This window comes from Gambusia affinis, linkage group LG08, assembly GCF_019740435.1.
Source record: "Gambusia affinis linkage group LG08, SWU_Gaff_1.0, whole genome shotgun sequence".
Lineage (NCBI taxonomy): Eukaryota > Metazoa > Chordata > Actinopteri > Cyprinodontiformes > Poeciliidae > Gambusia > Gambusia affinis.
Window position 1 is genome coordinate 12,715,847 of NC_057875.1, and position 19,853 is coordinate 12,735,699.

The following is a 19,853-nucleotide window of genomic DNA, read 5'->3' on the forward strand; positions in this document are numbered from 1 at the left end:
CATACAGCTATAATAAAAACAACATTAACCACAGCGCGCGTTCACGTGCATGCTCGTAAACGCGACCAGGTTTCTGCTAGCTCTTTTTTTTTTCTTTTTTTCTTTTTTTTTTTGCATCTCGTCAAAACAAAGCGGGGGCGAGCCGCAGCCAGAGAGCGAGCGGCGGTTCCTGCCTCATGAATGAGAGGTCGGTCGGACCCTTCGTCCCGCCCGTGGAGCTGCGCAATCCGGCGTGGTGCAGCTAGAGGAGCCTCCCGCTGATGACTCCCGGTCAGAAGACGCTTCCTCTCGGCTCTACATGACCGCTTCATCCCACCGGGTGCGACACGACGGGATCAGGAACGGTGAGCGCAGGCTGCTGCTGTGGGCGGGCTGGGGGCGCATTTCACACACACCAACTTTGTACCCAACAGTGATACTGTGTCTTTTTTTGTTGTTTTTTTGTTTTTTTACTTGCTCATCTGCTTGTTTACATCCGTGCGGGTGTGCTTACCCCGGTGTTTTATCCATACAGGTAGTGGTGAATTAGAAAGCTCCACGTACGCACGGCTCGCTGCTGTACGGTCCTCCCCTGCAGGATAAACGTGGACTGTTGATTGCGTGTCTGCGCCGATCGATTGGCCATCTAATGTCAGGGAAAAGGCCGCACAGTTGTAAATCAATTGGTCGGAAAAGAAACGGGGGTCGATTAGAAATTAAAAAGCGGCATCGATCGGATGTGAGTGTAGTCGCAGACAAGGAGGAGGGGAGAACAAAAGCAGAAATGCCCAGACTGGCGTGGCTTGGCATTTCTGCTAGACGCTTTCTGTTTTCCTCTCTCAGATCGGATTTAATCCAATAATAATTGATCAGACCTTCTTAACACACACCAATCAACATTCCTCACCACTATCTAACATTCTTCTGTAAAACCTTTGTCTTAGAAAGAGACATGCCAGACTGTTATTCCCCCCTCTGACCACCGGATGGTGCTTTGCTGTTGAGCTTCAGTTTTGTGTTTCTATGCAGGGAGACACCCAAATACACTGTAACAGTAAGGCCACAAAGCCTTTACAGGAACCATTCACTCACTTACTCGCCGATGCATGTACACACATGCTGGCTCCCTTTTTTTCCGCTGATGTAATGAGTGATTACAGGAAGGCTGCAAGGTGATTGCCAAACCCTCGGCTGCTATTTCTGAATGACTCTTAACAGACAGAGAAGACTCTGAAAGAACAACTTCTGTAAATTAAAAAAGAAGTGCCCGTGTGTGGTTTGTTTTTGTTCTTCCCCTTTTGACTAATGTTTTTGATATATGTAGTTGTTGCTTTTTTCTTTGAGTTGATCAATGGTGTCAGCTCCTGAGAGAGGTTTTGATCAGGCAGCAGGAGATCTTCCAGAACGGTTTCAAAGAAACTAGGGGGTTACTGCCGTAAGATTGTGTGGAAAATAGATGCTGAATTTAGTAATATTTTTCTTAGTCTTTTCTTATGAGGCTGGTGCCATTGGTAGCAATGTTTTGATGACATGGCATATTCTCCCCGTGCGTCTCTGTGTTGCTCTGTTGATGAACTAGCAGCCTGTCCAGGAGTAAGGTTGGTGTTGGGGTTATTTATGCAAATTTCACAACAGGTTTCAGTAATAACTCAGGGGAAACGCATACAAAGAAGTCAAAACGTCCATCCATCAATCCATTCCAGATGGTGAATTTGTTCCGCAGCCATTTGGCGAGAGGCGAAGTACACCCTGGACAGAACGCAGTCAATCAAAACACAACAAAAACTCACGCATGCACACACACACACACACACACACATACACATGCACACACTCACCCACACACTCGCTCATAAGGGCAGTTTCTAGAGAAACTATTTTACCCGGCAGTCATGTTTGTTTCAGAAAACTTTTGTTTGCAGTGACTTCATAATTGATTTTATTTGTTGTTTCTGTTATTTTATTAATTTGTTTTAGATATTTAAAATGTCTTCCAGGGTTAAATGTTCATTAGACTTTAAAGTTTACAGATTTTCCAGAATGTGTTCTTGTATTATTATGCCATTACCGTATTATTATCTGAAAATTGTCTCAAAACAACAATATTATCGTTTACCTTCTTGGACAATTTATCATCCAGGAAAATTTATTATTGCGACAGGCCTGGTACTCACAGACTCTATATAACTGAAGGACAATACTCAATAAGAATCTGAAGATTAAATGAGTGTGAATTTTTCAGCAAGGCAACAATCTGAAGGAAAATCCACAGAATAACCTGAATATGAGAGTGTATGGAAAGGATGAAATGTTTTATACTTATTTTCCCAGTGGTGTCGGGTGGTAAGTGTCTCGCTGTGAAGGTCAAGCTTAAGACATTCAGCTCAAGGTTCTGGGTCAGTGAATCATGTGAAAACCCCCTTGTTGGGAATAAACTGAGGAACAGTTTGTTAAAAAAAAAATAAAAAATGTCCCACTGCAGCCAAAGCAACCAAACCACTAAAGTATTAAACTGCTAATTGGGAAAATAAATATTATGTTGGTGAATCAGTCAAGTTTGACCTCTCCTCTCTAGTTTCACATTTGTAATATTTGTAGTGTCTGAACAGAGAGGCCTGGAAGGGACCCCCCCACTGTTTTGTTCACTTTAAACCACCTTGCTTGTTTTTTCAAACATCTCTCCTGTAATCGTAACGACTGTTTTGCTTTCATTTCCTCCTCCTCCTCCTGGGCTCAGATGCTTGACGGACTCCGGCGGCGGCACGCCTCCCGCTCCTCCCCCAGACCCCTTTCCCTCAACTTCAGCACCTTTTCGGCCCCTCCACCGAGCCCGGACATGGACAGCAGCAGCACCGAGCATCCGTTCAGGAGGTAAGGCTCAGCTCCTGCCCGGTATTAACATTTAACACCATGCGGTATCCTGGGGAAGAAACGCATGAAATATTAATTAGCATTAAGCCTGTTTCTGGTCCCAGATGATTTCCTTACCCAGCTGAGCTTTCTCTGCAACACATGCTGGCCTGGTGATAATGATCTCATGCTGGGGATGCTTGATTGACTCGGTACTTTCCTTTTGTTCATCTCATCAGTTTGTGGCCCTGCTTTTCATGCTGTTTGTGTTTGCGTGCGTGCGTGGGAGTGAAAGGGGGTCTGTTGTTTACTGCTGTGCTGTCAGCACTCAGAGTTTCTGGACTGCGTGGGTTTAAACTCATTGTGTCTTATTTTTCAGAGAGCTTGTTTTCATCACCCATCTCTTTAGAAAATATGCATGGCTTTTTTTAAATCTTTCTCTCTCCCTCTGTGTTTTAAAGTTTAATTTTCAATTGAGGACACTTTTTTTAATGACTGCACCAAAGAAGGTCCTAAAAATTACAATTAGGCTACATCCAGCTTCCTGAAATAAATGAGGATTTGGAGGACCATGTCTCCTAAAGGGGATGCCCCATATAGAGAGGAAGAGCAGATGAAGTTTCAGCTCTCAACCCTCAGAGATTTGTGGCAGCGCTCACTCTAGTAGACTCCCTGGTTCAGTTTTCTATGAGGTCTTCATCACTCTGCTGTAATTTTTAAACAGGCTGTTTTACTGCATTGAATCAAAATATATGAGCAATTCTAAAACACAAAAGTTTGAAACAGGAAGTGTAGATAATGTTATGATTAATGTAAACATTTCATGTTCTACAAGTCGGGACTTAAACTCGAGTCTTTTCTCAGCTTCTTCCAACATCCACACAGCATGATTCTGCCACCACCACATTTTGGTGTATTCCATAACAAATCTGTCGTCTTTAAGCTACAAAAAGACAAAATGTTATCAAGTATTTTCGGTCTAGTTTCTAGTGCAAATATCATAGACTGAAACTAACTTACAACTAACGTTTTAAAAAGATATAGGAGCTTGTTTTAAGTCAGTTATTTCTTAATATTGTTTTAAAATGATGTGCTACTTCCACTGGCATTATTTTATTTATTATATGAGAAAATTGTCTTGCTGTAAGTGAAATATAAATTTAATTCATTGTGTGAAAAACTAAATGCTCTCTAAACAAAATAAGTGATTGTGCCACACGTCCAGGCTGGCATCAAGTGTTTGCTGTGGAGGGAGACTGATGTTATTTTTCATCAGGACTTCACACTTTCCAGAATGCTCCACTTTTGTTTTTCGACAGTCCACAGATAAACACTATTAATGTGGAATAAAGTCTCAGGTCTCAAGCTAAAAAAGAAGTTTCATAAATAAATGACTGAGAATATTTTTCATTGTTTTTCATTTGTTCGTTTTCCGCATCCAGCTGTAGTGAAGCAGGAAAACCTTCTTCATTGTCTCGCACCGTGTCGCTGCTTCCTGTCCCTTTTTCCGCTGTTGTCAATAAACCATATGACTTCCTTCTCCTCTTCACAGTGCAGTCACAAGCGCAGCAACTGTTTAGGCCTGCTTACCCTGTAGTTCCTCTGGCATCTGTGCTCTGCATAAATATTTGTTTGCATCAATGGCGGTATTGTACTGACTGCGAGGCAGTTGAAGGAGGCAGAGAATGCCCCCAGCGGTGCGTGTGCTATTGTTTTCCTGCTCTTCTGAGAGATCCGGCGGCGCAGCCACACTGTGCTTCACCTCCCAGCTGGGCTCCACCCATCCTGCTCTTTGCTTGTTGCCCCAGTCTCACCATGCACCACTCTGTCCTACTTCTCTCCTCCTCCTCCTCTGTCACCGGCTGCTCTTTGTTTTCGTTTTTTTTCTCCACCTTTTGAGTTCTCCTCTGCCTCAGAGCCGCCTCCTCGTGTTTCCTCCGCGTATGTCGGCTCATTGCCTGACCTTCTTTCTCGTCTGTCCCCTGTCCACTGTTAATGTTTTCCTCATGAGGACTCTGCACCGGCTGAAGTTGATGAGCTCGCCAAGCCTCAGTGAGCTCGGTAAGAGTGAGAAAAGTTCACCGGAGGACAGAGGGGAGAAGCAGAAGAGGGCCGGAGCCAACGCCACCTGGAACAGGTACACCAGATTAAAGCGGAGGCAGAAAACACGCTGGATTTAGACCAGCAGTAAATGCGGTTTCTGTTTGCGTTGCAGCATCCACAACGCTGTCATAGCAGTCTTCCAGAAGAAGGGCCTGGCCGATAATGAACTCTACACCCTGAATGAAGGCGTCCGGTAGGTTTGGAAATCAACACAAGTCGTGGATTCCCCTGCTGTGAAGATCCAGCTGCTTCATTTTAGACTCTTGATCTAATTTTGTGCTGTAATCTGTGTAATTACTGTCTGTCCAGCGCCTGCTGCTGACTGACTGTTTTCTTCTCAATGACCTTGTTTGTGTATGTGGGGCTGTGGAGTCATGTGGTCAGGCCAGATATCTCATTATCTCTCCGAGCCAGACCCATCACTTCTCTCTGCCTCCACGTTAGCCGACTGAAAATATTTCCGGAAAAAGCCACAAAGACGTGGATTCATCTTTTCTGACCACAGAAGCATAGGAGCATAATGTTCTTCAGGAAAACAGACTGTTTTCATATCGTCTTTGTTTTCACCGGGAAACTACTCAGTTACTTTACAAAACATGGTTGAATATTTGATTACATCTTCATCCAGTATGTTTTATCATTAAAAGTTTAGAAAATAAACATTTATTGTCTTTTTCAGGCATTTGTTGAAAACTGAGCTGGGTTCTTTCTTCTCAGAGTACCTCCAGGTAACCCACATTTAATTCCTCTTTTTAAATTCTTTGCTGGCCTGAACCTCACTGTTTCATCAGACAAGAACATTAATGACGATGAATGAATGAATGAATGCTCTTATGTCACGACCATAATTGTTGTCGACTTTCCACAGAATCAGCTTCTGACAAAAGGCATGGTCATTCTTCGGGACAAAATAAGATACTATGAAGGTAGGTCTGGGTTAACGTCCGGCGCATGCTTTACCTCACATCTGAAAAACAAAATCTTCACATCAGCCTGAAAATACTGCAATCCGCTGAAGTTGGTGGGAAGATGGATATATCTAATACAAGGTTATACTTGAGGAAACCCGTTTAGAGGCTGAAAATTAGTTGAGGATGGGGTTTAGGTTTGACTTGCATGCAAAAAATCACCCTGAATAACACACATTGCAGTTTGTTGTAGTAAGGTGACAAAACATGGTGAATGTAAACAGAAGTGAATTCTACAGGGCATTGTTTTTATGGTTTTGTCTCTGATTCATGCAGGCCAGAAGTTACTCGACTCTCTGGCAGAGACCTGGGACTTCTTCTTCTGTGACGTTCTCTCCATGCTGCAGGCCATCTTTCACCCAGTCCAGGTGCACAATCTCCTGAACAAGCTGCTTGTGTTTTTTTTTTTTTTTTTTGTCCATATCTCCTCTGTTGAATCTTTTTCCTGGGTGGTGCTCATGGCGGTCTCCTCCTCCCTGTGTTTCTTGCAGGGTAAGGAGCCCTCTGTCAGACAGCTGGCCCTGCTTCACTTCAGGAACACCATCGTCCTGAGTGTGAAGTTGGAGGACGCGTTGTCTCGGCCGCGGGCCCGCGTGCCCCCCTCTGTCACGCAGATGTTGCTCATACTGCAGGTGAGCAGAACATTATCTCCTACCTCCACTCTCGTTTGTTCAGCTATTTTTGTTTTGAACAGAAGCAGTACGTCGTTCCTTTGTTTGTACCTCCAGTGAAGCTTCTTGTTTTGGAATTGGAGTTAGCGTCCTTCTGCAGGAGATATCTCAGACATTATGCTCATGACTTAAGACATGTTCATGCTCTTCACATTTAAGAGTAAATGAGCGCTGGATTTTATTCAGTGTTATTGCAGTAAGGGGGGTGGATATAAGGGCATGCCACACTTTTCAGACTTTTATTTGTAAAACCTGTAAATTCTTCGTTCCTCTGCACAACTCTGCACTTCTTTCTGTAGGTTAACCGTTACTTATCAGTGTCTCCAATATCATATTGATGTTGGGTTTTAATCATGTTTGGGTTCATATTTACCCTCCTTAATGATTAATAATTAACAATAACGCATTGCAGAGGAATAATGATAGTCTTGGCTTAATTTTGGATTCATGTTTGTATACTCAACAAGACAGACAGAGTTTCCTATTTCTGACCACAGACTGACTGTTATTTATACAGTTGAGGTTGACACCATTATGGAAACCATTATCTTAATCTGTTTTATCCATTCAAAACCCAAATTTTATTATTTTTAAAAAGCGTAGGGGTTTTCATAGTGGAGGTTATTTGTATGTATTTGAGAGTAAAAAGAGAACATTTAGAGTAAATTAAAACTTTTGCAGCCAGTTCTTGCTATTAAAATTCATTGATTTTATTTGCTGTACAATTGAATTTAATCCTATGACAATGCAAAATTTTAATCACCAAAATCATTTTAACTCTGAAATTGTTGAACCACTGACAAGAGTTGGGTAGTAACTAGTTACATTTACTCAATTACATTTACTTGAGTAACATTTAGAAAAAAAAAACCCCCACACACACACTTTTAGGAGTATTTTTACAACGTTGCACTCTGTACTTTTACTTGAGTAGCTTTATTATGAAGTGTGAGGATTTTGCATAAACCAGCCAAGGAGACGTAAAATAATTTCCAAAAATAATCTTAATTTATTACAAAAAATGTCCAAAATAATTCAAAATGACAAATTGGGCCCAAAAACTGAGGTCAACATAACAAAATGTAACTCAAGTGGTAACAAAAGAAACTCAAGCACAAACTGACCTAACAAACAAGACATGAGGGAAACTTAAATAGTGGCTGATCAGACCACTGCTAACACACACAAGGGGGTAACTAAACACACAAGAACCTAACAAATATTAGTGAGATTATTATTAAATCTTCAAATTAAATAAATATCAAATTTAAACTAACTTTCAAAAAGAAGAAACATTAAATAAATGGTCAAAATAAACTATAAACCAAATATCCCCTTCCCCTGGTAAACAAATAGACTGGCCCGCTGAGGGAGTTTGACATCCGTGGACCTCAGTCAGCTGGAGCTCATCTATAATTTCCAGGGGCAGGTCCAAAGGAAACTAATAACTCAAAAGGAAGAAATTAAATGGTTGTCTTTAACAAAAAATACAAAGAACTGACAAATAAAGTTAACTAAATGTGTGCACTTCAAATAGTTAACTTAAAAAGTCAGACTAATAAAAATAATTTCAAAGATATAGATAAATCTAAACTAAACACTAATTAATATATGTAAAGTAACATTAAAGAAAACAGAAAACCATTACCAATTCTGTGTGACAGCAGGGGCAGCTGTCACATTCCCCCTCCCTTCAGAAGGGTCATCACACCAACGAGAGAGGTAATCTGCGGTCACATTCAGCTTACCAGGTATGTGCTGCACTGTAAAGCGGAATGGTTGCATTGCAAGAGACCATCTTGTAATGCGGCTATTGGTGTCCTTCATTCGCTGCAGCCACTGGAGAGCTTTGTGATCCGTCTGGAGGATGAACTCTCTTCCAAGCAGGTAATACTTCAGGAGTCTAGGGCCCATTTTATTGCGAGGGCTTCCTTTTCCACCGTAGAATAACGGACTTCTCTGGGGTGTAGCTTACGGCTTATGAAAGCTACAGGCTGTAAAGCCTCCTCACCTTGTAGAAGTACTGCTCCTATACCCCTTTCTGAGGCGTCTGTTTGCAGAATGAAATCTTTGTCAAAGTCAGGACACTTCAGGACAGAATTCTGACCCAAGGCTTGTTGAAGATCATGGAATGCTGCAATCGTCTTTTCTGTCCACTGGACTTTACTGGGACATTTAGATCCAGTCATATCTGTCAGAGAGGCAGCTCTGGCTGAAAAGTGCTTTATGAATCTATGATAAAAACCAGCCATCCCTAAAAATGATCTCAATTGCTTCTTGGTTTGAGGTAATGGGCAGGATTCAATAGCATGAATTTTGCTAACCTGTGGCTTGAGTTCACCATTTCCAATTATGAAACCCAGGTACTCTGTCTCAGATTGTGCAAAAGCGCATTTTGCTGGGTTAATGGTCAAACCTGCGTCTTTAAGGTGGCTCAAGATGTCTTTTAAATGCTGAAGGTGCTCCTCCCATGAGTTACTATATATCACAATATCATCTAGATAGGCACAGGCATAGTCATCACATCCACGCAGTACCTGATCCATAAGCCTTTGGAAGGTTGCGGGTGCGCCATGTAGTCCAAAGGGCAAAACTGTAAACTGGAAGAGTCCCCATGGGGTCCGAAAGGCCGTCAACTCCCTGGACTGCTTGGAAAGGGGTACTTGCCAGTAACCTTTGCACAAGTCGATAGTTGTCAGGTATTTAGCTTTGCCCAATCTACTGACCATATCATCAATGCGAGGAGTAGGGTAGGAGTCGAACTTTGACACAGAATTAAGGTACCTGAAGTCTATACAGAAGCGCATCGTTCCATCTTTCTTTGGCACCAAGACGACAGGATTACACCATTCACTTTTGGAAGATTCAATAATCCCGAGGGACTGCATCAATTCCATCTCTCTCTTCAGGGAGCTGAGAAGGCGTTCTGGAATTCTGTAGCTCAGACGTTTGACTTTAGCATCACTTTTCAACACAATCTCATGTTCCAGAATGTCTGTACGACCTGGATATTCTTTAAATATCTGAGGATTACATATTGCTCTAACCTGAAGTTGTTGTTCACTTGACAGGTGTTTCAAGTCAAGCTCCATTGGTGTTGATGAGGGCAGGTATTGATCATCAACTGCTTCCTCCTCTTCCACAGCTCTAATCAACATGACTTCTGCTCCAATTTTAGGTCGCTCTGTCCACTCCTTAAGGAGGTTCACATGCAGCACCTTGGTGGAATGCGGTTGTCCCATTTTAGCAACTTGGTAGGTGGTAGGTCCAAGCTGCTTTGTAACCTCAAATGGCCCCTGCCACTTGGCCAAAAGCTTGCTCTCACTGGATGGTAGCATAACCAGAACCTTCTGGCCTGGGACAAAGGTCCTCTGCCGGGCTGACTTGTCGTACCAAACCTTCTGATACTTTTGTGCTTCTGCCATGTGCTGCTGGGCCAGAGCTGTCATCTTTTGGAGCCTCTCTCTCATCTGCATAACATAGGAGATAACATTAACAGGCCCCTCCCCCTCCTCTTCTCCAGCCCAGGTCTCCTTTAATAGCGTCAGAGGTCCCCTCACCTCATGACCATATAAAAGTTCAAAAGGAGAGAACCCGGTGGAAGCCTGTGGCACTTCTCTGTAGGCAAAGAGGAGATAAGGCAACCATTGATCCCAATCGGAGCCAGTTTCATCCACAAACTTACGCAGCATTTGCTTCAGTGTTTGGTTGAACCTCTCTGTGAGCCCATCCGTCTGTGGATGATAAGGCGTAGTTCGTACACCTTTAATCCCCAGCAGCTGATATACCTGCTTTAGGAGAGTAGACATGAAGTTAGTGCCTTGATCGGTCACAATTTCACAGGGAATTCCAACCCTTGAAAAATGTTGCACCAAGGAAAAAGCCACGGCTCTTGCTTTAATTGTTTTTAAGGGGAACACTTCTGGGTACTTGGTTGCATAATCTGTGATTACCAACATGTATCGGTATCCAGATTTGCTTCTTTCAAGTGGACCCACAATGTCCATACCCAAGCGCTCAAAAGGTGTGTCAATGAGGGGAAGAGGCTGCAGTGGTGCTCTTGAAGGGAACTTATTGGAGGTTAATTGGCACTGAGGGCAAGTCCTACAAAACTGGGCAACATCAGTCCGTAATCCAGGCCAGAAAAAATGGCGCTTGATGCGAGCCAGGGTCTTATGTGTCCCTAGGTGGCCAGCCCAGGGAATTGAGTGGCCCAAAATAAGCACCATCTCTCTTGCATCCTTTGGGACCACAAGCTGCTTAAATGCCCCCTGTTGGCGATAAAGGATATTTTTCTGTAGAACAAACTCTTCAGCACTACCTCTGTGGTTACCTTTCTGGGGTCCCTTCGCTTTCAAAAAGAGAGCAGCCAGACTGGAGTCATCCCGCTGGATTTGAGCCATATTTAAAGGAATCTTAAATCCCTGGGGCAGATCCTGAACCCCTTCTGTAGATCTAATGGGTGTATGTAGAAACTTCTCCTGTCTCTTTTGTCGACATGATTTTCTAGATTTTCCAGGCTGCACATCCAAGTCTGCATCATAAAAAGGCAACACACTCAGAATTGGAGGAGATTCTTCTGGCTGTTTTGCTTGAGAACGAGTTACTACATTACAGTTCTGCGGTTTGTGCAGTAAGTCAAACAAAACAGGCAAGTCACTACCCAATACTACTGGAAAAGGGAGACTTTCTGCAATCCCGACATTCAACAGGTATACTTGACCTTGCACCTCAATATACACATCTGCTGTGGGGTATGGCCTTTCATCACCATGCACACAGCGGATAGGGATGGTGTCTGATGTGCAGATTATATTGGATGGAACCAGCTCTCTGTCAACAAGTGTCTGAACACTGCCAGTGTCAATTAAGGCCTTTACACTTTTCCCATTGATTTTAACTTCACTCAGTTTCACAGACTGTCCAACACAGATGCAATTGTCACTTTTGAATGGGACAACACACAGTTGAGTGAGTTTAGGAGGGTTCTTTGGGCACATGGGTTTTGTATGGCCTTCTTGACCACACAAGTAACAAATGGGCACTTTATTGTATGGCTTGGATGTCGTGCTTATTGACTGGTTTTCCCTTAGGGAGGCCTTACCCACAGCAGATATACCCTTTTGGTGGTGTTGTACAGGTGCAGCTCTGCGTGTATCTTTAGATGCCTTCCAAGAAGAATAACTCCATGGTTGTCCTCTCCGTCTTGCAGCCACAAACACCTCAGCCAGAGAAGCAGCTTTGGAAGCAGTTGGAGGATCATGTTCCCGGACCCAAACCTGAAGCTCAGGAGACAGCATACGGAGATATTGCTCCAAGACAATAATTTCACCAATGTCTTTCACTGTTTTACCTTTAGGTTGGATCCACTTTTCATACAACTCTTTTAACCTTACATACAGCTCCTTGGGAGTTTCACCAGGCTCCACTTCTATAGAACGAAATCTCTGGCGATAGGTTTCTGGGTTAATGTCATATTTCTTAAGAATTGCATCTTTGACAGATATATAATCATTTACTTCATCAATGTCCATATGCACATAAGCACCTCTAGCTTTTCCAGTGAGCAGTGGAACAAGACGAAAGACCCAGTCATTCTCTGGCCAGTTACATGAAATTGCAATCCTCTCAAAAGTCATTAAAAAATGTTCAATATCATCAGTTTCTGTTAACTTTTCAAGTTTAGGCTCCAGGAAGGAACGAAACTGACCTGAAGTAGAGATGTCTTTCCGGTCTCCTGGCAGCAGATTTTTATCCTGTGGTTCCTCTGAGTCAGAGTCTTCCAGCTTAGCATGTTCAGTTGTTGGAGAAGTACGAGCTTGCACCTCTAACTGCAAAAGAGTGAATTGTTCCTGGAGAGTCCGAAACCGTTGATCTTGACGAACCGTTTCCTCTCTCATTATTCTATTCTGTGCCTCCTGCTGACTAATGTGGGAACGAAGAATGTTGACAAGATCTGCATAAGTTGGTTCTTCCCCATCTTCACCCTCAGTGCCTACATGTCCTCCAGATGTCCCTGATTCAGTGCAATCAGTCAGCTCATCAGGGCCTGCTGTTCCTTGAGACTCCACCAAATTGCCTCGTTTACTCCTTCCTCCACGGTTCATGTTGCATCAGAGTTGGTAATGGGGAGAAGAAGAAAAAAATGTTGTACTCCTGGCTGGTACAATCCCACTTCTGACACCAAATGTGAGGATTTTGCATAAACCAGCCAAGGAGACGTAAAATAATTTCCAAAAATAATCTTAATTTATTACAAAAAATGTCCAAAATAATTCAAAATGACAAATTGGGCCCAAAAACTGAGGTCAACATAACAAAATGTAACTCAAGTGGTAACAAAAGAAACTCAAGCACAAACTGACCTAACAAACAAGACATGAGGGAAACTTAAATAGTGGCTGATCAGACCACTGCTAACACACACAAGGGGGTAACTAAACACACAAGAACCTAACAAATATTAGTGAGATTATTATTAAATCTTCAAATTAAATAAATATCAAATTTAAACTAACTTTCAAAAAGAAGAAACATTAAATAAATGGTCAAAATAAACTATAAACCAAATATCCCCTTCCCCTGGTAAACAAATAGACTGGCCCGCTGAGGGAGTTTGACATCCGTGGACCTCAGTCAGCTGGAGCTCATCTATAATTTCCAGGGGCAGGTCCAAAGGAAACTAATAACTCAAAAGGAAGAAATTAAATGGTTGTCTTTAACAAAAAATACAAAGAACTGTCAAATAAAGTTAACTAAATGTGTGCACTTCAAATAGTTAACTTAAAAAGTCAGACTAATAAAAATAATTTCAAAGATATAGATAAATCTAAACTAAACACTAATTAATATACGTAAAGTAACATTAAAGAAAAACAGAAAACCATTACCAATTCTGTGTGACAGCAGGGGCAGCTGTCACATGAAGTATCACTTCTTTTACTTGAGTAAAATTTCTGGATTCTAAACCTACCGTAATTGACTGACATGAATGAAAAACAAACATTTTAATTAAAAACCAGGTTTTGTTCAAGTTTCATAAGTTTTATATTAAAAGAAATTCATTTGGAAAATTTTTTATTTTTCATATAAATAAAAATTCTTTTCATTTTAATCTTTAAAATACAATCATTTCCACATAACTTTATGTTTCGGTCCATCTGGTGATGTAATTTTCAAATATTAAATGGTTGATGTTTTACACGTTTACCAACCGTGTAAATGTGTAAAACCAAATACAAATAATTTTTTGCTCTCGAGTAATTTCTTAGACGGCTATTTTTCACTTTTCCTTGAGTAGAAATATCTGTCCTGTTGTCCTCGGGTCAAAATGACCCGCCACTGTGTTAAAACTCCCCCAAGATCCACTAAATGTTAGTGAATCTTTGGGGAGTTTCACTAAAAGATCCACTAAATGTTATTTTAGGACAACAGGAGGGTTAAGTTGAGGTAGTGCTACTCTTACTTGAGTACAGGTTTTGGTACTCTGCCCACCTCTGCCTTTGACCCAGTCAGGTTTTTGTACCTCTGTGTGTTTCAGGGGGTCCATGAGCCGCGCGGCGTTAATGAGGATTATTTAAGACTGGAGTCTCTGGTACAGAAGGTGGTCTCACCTTACCTGGGCACCCACGGCCTTTACTCTGGAGAGGAGGATGACGATAACTGCTGCGTGTTTGGTGAGCCCGAAGCAAAGTAATAATAATGTGCTGTATTTTGAAAGGTCTTTAAAGGAAGCCCTCTCCTGCTCTCATCTCGTTTTACAGACAAGCGTGTCCCGTGGGGCTGGCCCAAGTCTGCAGACCAGCCATCCAAAAACCCCGTGGTACGATCTAAGAGCTACAACATCCCCCTGTTGCTGACCCCCGTGGCGGAGTACGACCCGGATCCCAGCTTGGTCGGCAGCGGAGGGATCCGCCGCCACTCGGCTTGTGAGATTATATCATGTCTGGAGGAACAGGGGCTGACCTACTCAAACCTGGCTCCAGGATCTGAGCTGTCTGGTCCCTCCTCCAACAGACTCTGCGTGGGCTCCCAGTTTAATGGTAGGACTGATTTCTAACTGGTTTCACCCACCATTTTATCAAATAACACCAGAATTCGTAATAACACAACAATGCTGTTTCATTCCCAGGGATTATACAAGCAGGCGCCGGTGCCATGGACCTGGCCCTGTCCTCTCCTTCCATCCTTCATTCCTCAGGCGCGCTCCACGGCACGGAGGCCACCACCACAGTGACTGACCTCAGCAAGGGGGCGTCCTCCTCACCGCCCAGTGAATCGTCCAGCCCTGAAACCATAATCGGACAAGTTCCGGGGTCTGCCGGGTCAGACTCGGATGGGATATTTATTGAGTTTCCTTCTCACTCTTCGGGTGGAAAGAGCCTTAGCCGCGAGAGCAGGCAGAGCACTGTGTAGCTGTGGTCCCCTTCAGGGACCCGCAGCGAGGGTGTGCGGGAATATTTTGGTGGAAAATGGGACACAAAATGAATACATTTCAGCAAAAGGGTACATCTTCCATTTTACTTTTATACTTTCAATGACAACTTTCTTCCAGTGTGGATATTATTTAAATTCTTCTATGAAACCTTTAAGCAGCTCCGAAAAAAAAAATCAGCATGCATGTCCAAGTTGACGTGAAGTGGTACTGATGGCTGAAGATGTGTTGATCTGAAATGATGAAACCTTTTTACTATTTAAAAAAAAAGTCCCAAGTCCTAACAAGATGATGCAATCAACAAACACAAAAGAGCATCTAAATAACTTAAAATGTTATTGAAATGTTAACTTATTCCAAGAATTCATCTTAAAAAGTGAAACTTATATATTGGATAGATTCATTACACACACAGAGATCTTCAAACATTTATTTCTGTTAATCAAATGATTATAGCTTACAAATAATGAAAACCCAAAATACAGTTTCTCAGAAAATAATAGTGTTCAAGATAACTAAAATTATTAGTTATTGACACTTTCCACAATGAGAGAGAGTAATCCACAAATGCTTATTTTACAGAAGGTGAAAGTTTCCTTGTTCCTGCATGCAATTATATCAATGGAAAGTTGAGTGGAAGGAAAAGTGAGGTAGAAACAGCTTCGGTTGTTAAATCAGCTGTCTTCCTCATGATTATGTAGATCATAACATTTCCAGAAAACAGCTGCTAAGATGTCTCAAAAGGAGCTTAGACCAAGTATTACAATAGTTAATCTCCGTGTCCTGAAACACTGACTCCCTCTGAATGTACTTTGCTTCACAATCCTCTCTAGGCTGTGGTAGATACTGTTGCTTCTGGATCTTTTTATTCCACGCCATTTTTCCTTCCATGTAGCGTTCCATGTTTGCATGCAGCACTCTGTATCTTGTGCTTACCCTTCTTGTGGAAAGTGTCAGCGACAATCCGCTGCCGTTCTGTCAAGTCAGAAATCTTCGTCTCGATTGTGTCGCTTTTAGGAAGACCTTAATATAAACCTCATTTTTTTTCATTGGCTTATGTAATTGTCGCATTTTCAGAGAAACTAAATTGTGAGGTTTTGTTAATTGTAGACTGTAATTAATAAAATTACACTGATTAGTTTCATTTTGAAGCTGAAAAATTGAGATTTCCTGTGATTTTCTTTTTTACTGAGATAATCCGAATTCATCTGAGTGTCAAAAGCTCCAGTTGCACTAATAATCTTACTTCTTATAGTCTGTGAGGATACAGAGCATTAAAAAATGAATCCCCTGCCAATGACAAGGTAGTGCATGTCGTTTACAACTAAAAATATATTAGAATGTCTTTTAAAATCTAATTTATAAATGTAACTACATATCAGTGAGGCACAGAGTATCCTAAGTGGATTAGGTATGGAAGATAAAGTATTATGGGACAAATTGACACTGTTGATTTCTTTTTCTTCTCGGATGTTTTATGGGATTTGTTCATTGTGGGGAAAATAAATATTTCAATTCATTCATTTCCTTTATTTCAGTTATTTGTTTTAGTTATTCTCTTGCTTCCCTGGAGAATATGTACTTTAAAGAAAAAACCTACACATTATTTTTTGTTACAGGTTGTTTTGTATTTGTGTACTCTGATGAAGACTCTTTCATATTCCCTGTTTTCGCTCCTTTGTGTGCTGCTTGGGGGTCAAGAGGTTTTCTCGCTTTACAGCAGCGCTCCAAGCGCTTAATGCAAAATTATTTTGTGACTGCATTTGCTTTTTCTGCATGGGCTTCGTGGTTCAAGGGAATACAACAATGTATGTTTACATTCAACAAAGATGGAAACATTTTCAACTGAATGTTGTCTCACACTGTATTTTGCACCACCACTAACATGTAAATAAAAAGTACGTTGTTGTTTTTTTTTTTTTTTTTAGAAAGCATAGATCGTGTACAGTAAACATTTGTCCTAAAAGGAATAGATTTTTTTTTTAAATAAGAACTTTTTAAAATAATCTTTTTCAATGATGTTTTACCTCAAAGCATTTTGTACTTTACTTTTTGGACAATCGATGTCTCCCGAATTGTACTTTGTATAAATTTGTTATACTGGCCCCATAAAAATAAATAAATTTCAGTAATATCTAAAAAAAAAAACATATATGCTATTTTAAATTGAATTGATTATTGATGTATGAATGAATAGGGTATTACTTAAATTTTCTTCTACTGTACCTTACAAAGTAAACAATGTATTCTTGATTTAATTGAGTTATTTATCTACCAAGTTGGATCTCAAGGGTCACAGAGGTTTTAAACATTCATCACACTAAAGCCCTTCCATTTTAGTTTAAACTGACCATTGGTAATTTCAGCCAACATCATCACCAGGGTTTGGTATTCTCTTCTGTAGATGAGGCAGACATTTTATCACAGATAGACATATCTCCTCCCTGAGCAATATGTTGGCTGAACATTTCCATATTAGTTCACAATAGTTCAAACAGATAAGCACACCATTTTCAGGCATCTGGAAATTGGACCCAAAGAAGAATCACAATCATTCTCATACATTTTCTGATTTCATTTGATTTCCTTATGTCACAAAAGGAACCAGTAGTTTGTAGTTTGCAATAGCTAACAAATTTATAATCATCAAACAATAATCTTTATCTGTGTAAATTGAAGTCCAAAATTAAAAATTTTCTTTTTAGTTATATTTTTAGCTAATAGTTCATCGACATTTACTATAAAAATCTTGCTAGTATTTTCTGTGAAGTCTGATAGAAACTGATAAAGCAATTGAAAAAAGAAAAATCGTACACCTTTATTTTGAAAGGAGTACAGGAAACGCATCACGTTCTTAAAAACGCAAACCGGTAATGTGGATTTAGCTCTAAGCTAACGCCACCTACGTGGTTGGTTTGCTGCTAAACGGTTAAGTGTAAGTGTTTTCTCGTTAACGACTAGATCTTTTAAACTGTATTTATAAGGAAATAGTCCCGGTAAACTCGGTAAGCGCTCTTCCTACCACATTGTTTTAGTAACATTGAATAGCTCAGTACTGAGTGAGTTACAGTAGCTTTATGTTCACCCACTACTGGACTTTGGTTATTTCTTATTCATCGTTTGTGTTTTATTTCAGCTGCCAGACAGAGAGCTGTCTTCCTGCTCTGGGATCACTCCGCCGCCTTCGCTGCGCTCTTCGGCCTCGTTTCCAGCCTCAGTCGGTGGATGAGCCTGGCCAGTCGCCGCCTTCCTAGATGAAGATGTCCCTGGCTCAGCGAGTCTTCCTCTCCTGGATCTTCGCCCTGGTCTTCCTCATCATGCTTGCCCTCAAGCTGGACTCCAAAATCCACTGGAACTGGTTCCTGATCTTCCTCCCCGTCTGGACCTTTGACACCATCCTCATCCTCATGCAGATCGTGGAGATGGCGGGTCGCTGCAAGCCGGACTTTGACCCTAGGGACGAGGAGAAGAGCGTGAAGAGGAGGCTGTGGTACCTGACAGCCCTGCTCCTCAAGCTGGCCTTCTGTCTGACTCTGTGCTCCCGGCTGGAGAAGCTGACGGACATCTGGGTCAGTGTGGTGTGTGTCCCACTTTGGGTGCTGCTGGGTGGAGCGCTGCTGGAACTGGGATACAGTGTTTTCCACTACAGGAGGGACTGAACGAGGGGAGAAACCCTTACAAAACGGAGACATTGTTATTTTTTAAAAATATATATTCACCTCTTTACTGAGGATGCACAGTTTTAGTTATTGTTTTAAAACCTGCTGCTCTTCAGTTGTATGGGACTGCACCATAACAAGCGAAAACTTTGGTATAATTTTCTCTCCTCACTAGGAGTTCATTGTCATTGCCTGACTAAATTGCACTTTGCTTTACATCTGACAACTTGACGTCAATTTCAACATGTCTGGGATTGCTAAATTAAATCCAGCCCTCTTTTAATTTTTACTCACCATGCTGCTTTTTAACAATTTTAAAGTAAAATAAAATAAAAAAAAAGAGACTTAAACTGGTTTTGAGATCCTCCACGAACACCATTTATTAATTTTTACTGCACTGTGTCAGAGGTTTTATGCTATTTTGTTCTCCTAGGTGATAAAAATCAACAGTTATGTGGATGGAATAAATATTATTTACATGTTGGCTGTAGCTGGTAAGGACAGATTTACAAATGTATTCATAAACCTTGAACTGTATTTTGTCACATTATCACCACAGATGTCAATGCATTTCATGGGGATGTTATGTGATAGAGCAGTGCAGCAAATAATGCAGAATCTTTAAGTGGAAAGGAAAAAATATATGATTCTTATTCTAAGAATAAAATAAGAATAAAAAAAATAAATGAAAGTGTGGAGTTTGTTTTTGGGCATTGAGTAAACATTTTAGCCATTTTTCATTTCAGTGGCAGCTGCCGGTGTTTTGGGGTCTGTCTCTTTACTGAAATATTCAGCCATAAATATTTATTCCCAATAACTCTAACCAGTTTCCTTGTCTCTGACTCTCCCACCTGAGCCGTGAATCTCTGCAGCCACTCCAGAGACATCTTCATATCTTGACTGCTTCTTGACTAATGACAGATTTCTATTGTTTCATGTTGGAGTTCAGGATAGAAACTATAAAATAATAAAGTACTGAAATTTTTCGTCATGTTTGAGGTCTAAGCCATGAATTTAAAATTTTAAAAATTGAATAAATTATTGACACAAACAGGTAGGCACACATGCACATATTAATTTAATGTGTTTATTTGCACCATTTATTTTAACCATGATAAATATAAGACAGGATTTAATGATTTGCTCAAAAATAACTGGATAGACTGATGAGTAAGTGAATGAACTCAAC

The 19,853-nt window shown here is 41.1% G+C and overlaps 3 protein-coding genes across 5 annotated transcripts; 2 read left to right on the plus strand and 1 right to left on the minus strand.

Moving 5' to 3' along the window:
* Positions 1 to 82: 82 nt before the first annotated feature.
* On the plus strand, positions 83 to 17,154 carry prr5a (proline rich 5a (renal)). Of its 2 annotated transcripts, XM_044125267.1 has the most exons (11): positions 83 to 344; positions 2,717 to 2,850; positions 4,841 to 4,966; positions 5,045 to 5,125; positions 5,612 to 5,660; positions 5,801 to 5,858; positions 6,177 to 6,268; positions 6,392 to 6,532; positions 14,112 to 14,247; positions 14,335 to 14,613; positions 14,703 to 17,153. In XM_044125267.1, the coding sequence occupies exons 2-11, from the start codon at positions 2,717 to 2,719 to the stop codon at positions 14,984 to 14,986; spliced, it is 1,380 nt and encodes a 459-aa protein (XP_043981202.1). In that variant the 5' UTR covers positions 83 to 344; the 3' UTR covers positions 14,987 to 17,153. The 2 variants fall into 2 exon arrangements, with proteins under 2 accessions (XP_043981202.1, XP_043981201.1); XM_044125266.1 differs by lacking the exons at positions 83 to 344; positions 2,717 to 2,850 and having other exon boundaries at positions 2,885 to 4,966; positions 14,703 to 17,154.
* Positions 8,987 to 11,809, minus strand: LOC122835850. Its single transcript, XM_044125265.1, has 2 exons — positions 9,356 to 11,809; positions 8,987 to 9,245 (listed from the first exon to the last, which is right to left on the minus strand). The coding sequence occupies exons 1-2, from the start codon at positions 11,569 to 11,571 to the stop codon at positions 9,092 to 9,094; spliced, it is 2,370 nt and encodes a 789-aa protein (XP_043981200.1). The 5' UTR covers positions 11,572 to 11,809; the 3' UTR covers positions 8,987 to 9,091.
* Positions 17,155 to 17,835: 681 nt separating the features above from the next.
* tmem60 (transmembrane protein 60) lies at positions 17,836 to 18,880 on the plus strand. Of its 2 annotated transcripts, none has more exons than XM_044125271.1 (2): positions 17,836 to 18,010; positions 18,142 to 18,880. In XM_044125271.1, the coding sequence occupies exon 2, from the start codon at positions 18,260 to 18,262 to the stop codon at positions 18,662 to 18,664; it is 405 nt and encodes a 134-aa protein (XP_043981206.1). In that variant the 5' UTR covers positions 17,836 to 18,010; positions 18,142 to 18,259; the 3' UTR covers positions 18,665 to 18,880. The 2 variants fall into 2 exon arrangements, with proteins under 2 accessions (XP_043981206.1, XP_043981207.1); XM_044125272.1 differs by having other exon boundaries at positions 17,836 to 17,940.
* Positions 18,881 to 19,853: the final 973 nt, after the last annotated feature.

Coding starts and splice junctions, on each gene's coding strand:
- tmem60 (XM_044125271.1), top strand. CDS start 18,260: ATGAAGATGTCCCTGGCTCAGCGAGTCTTCCTCTCCTGGATCTTCGCC.
- prr5a (XM_044125266.1), top strand. CDS start 4,515: ATGCCCCCAGCGGTGCGTGTGCTATTGTTTTCCTGCTCTTCTGAGAGA. Junction 5,661..5,800: donor TCTTCTCAGAGTACCTCCAG/GTAACCCACATT, acceptor GACTTTCCACAG/AATCAGCTTCTGACAAAAGG. Junction 6,533..14,111: donor AGATGTTGCTCATACTGCAG/GTGAGCAGAACA, acceptor TGTGTGTTTCAG/GGGGTCCATGAGCCGCGCGG.
- LOC122835850 (XM_044125265.1), bottom strand. CDS start 11,571: ATGTGCCCAAAGAACCCTCCTAAACTCACTCAACTGTGTGTTGTCCCA. Junction 9,246..9,355: donor CGCTTCTGTATAGACTTCAG/GTACCTTAATTC, acceptor ACTTGTGCAAAG/GTTACTGGCAAGTACCCCTT.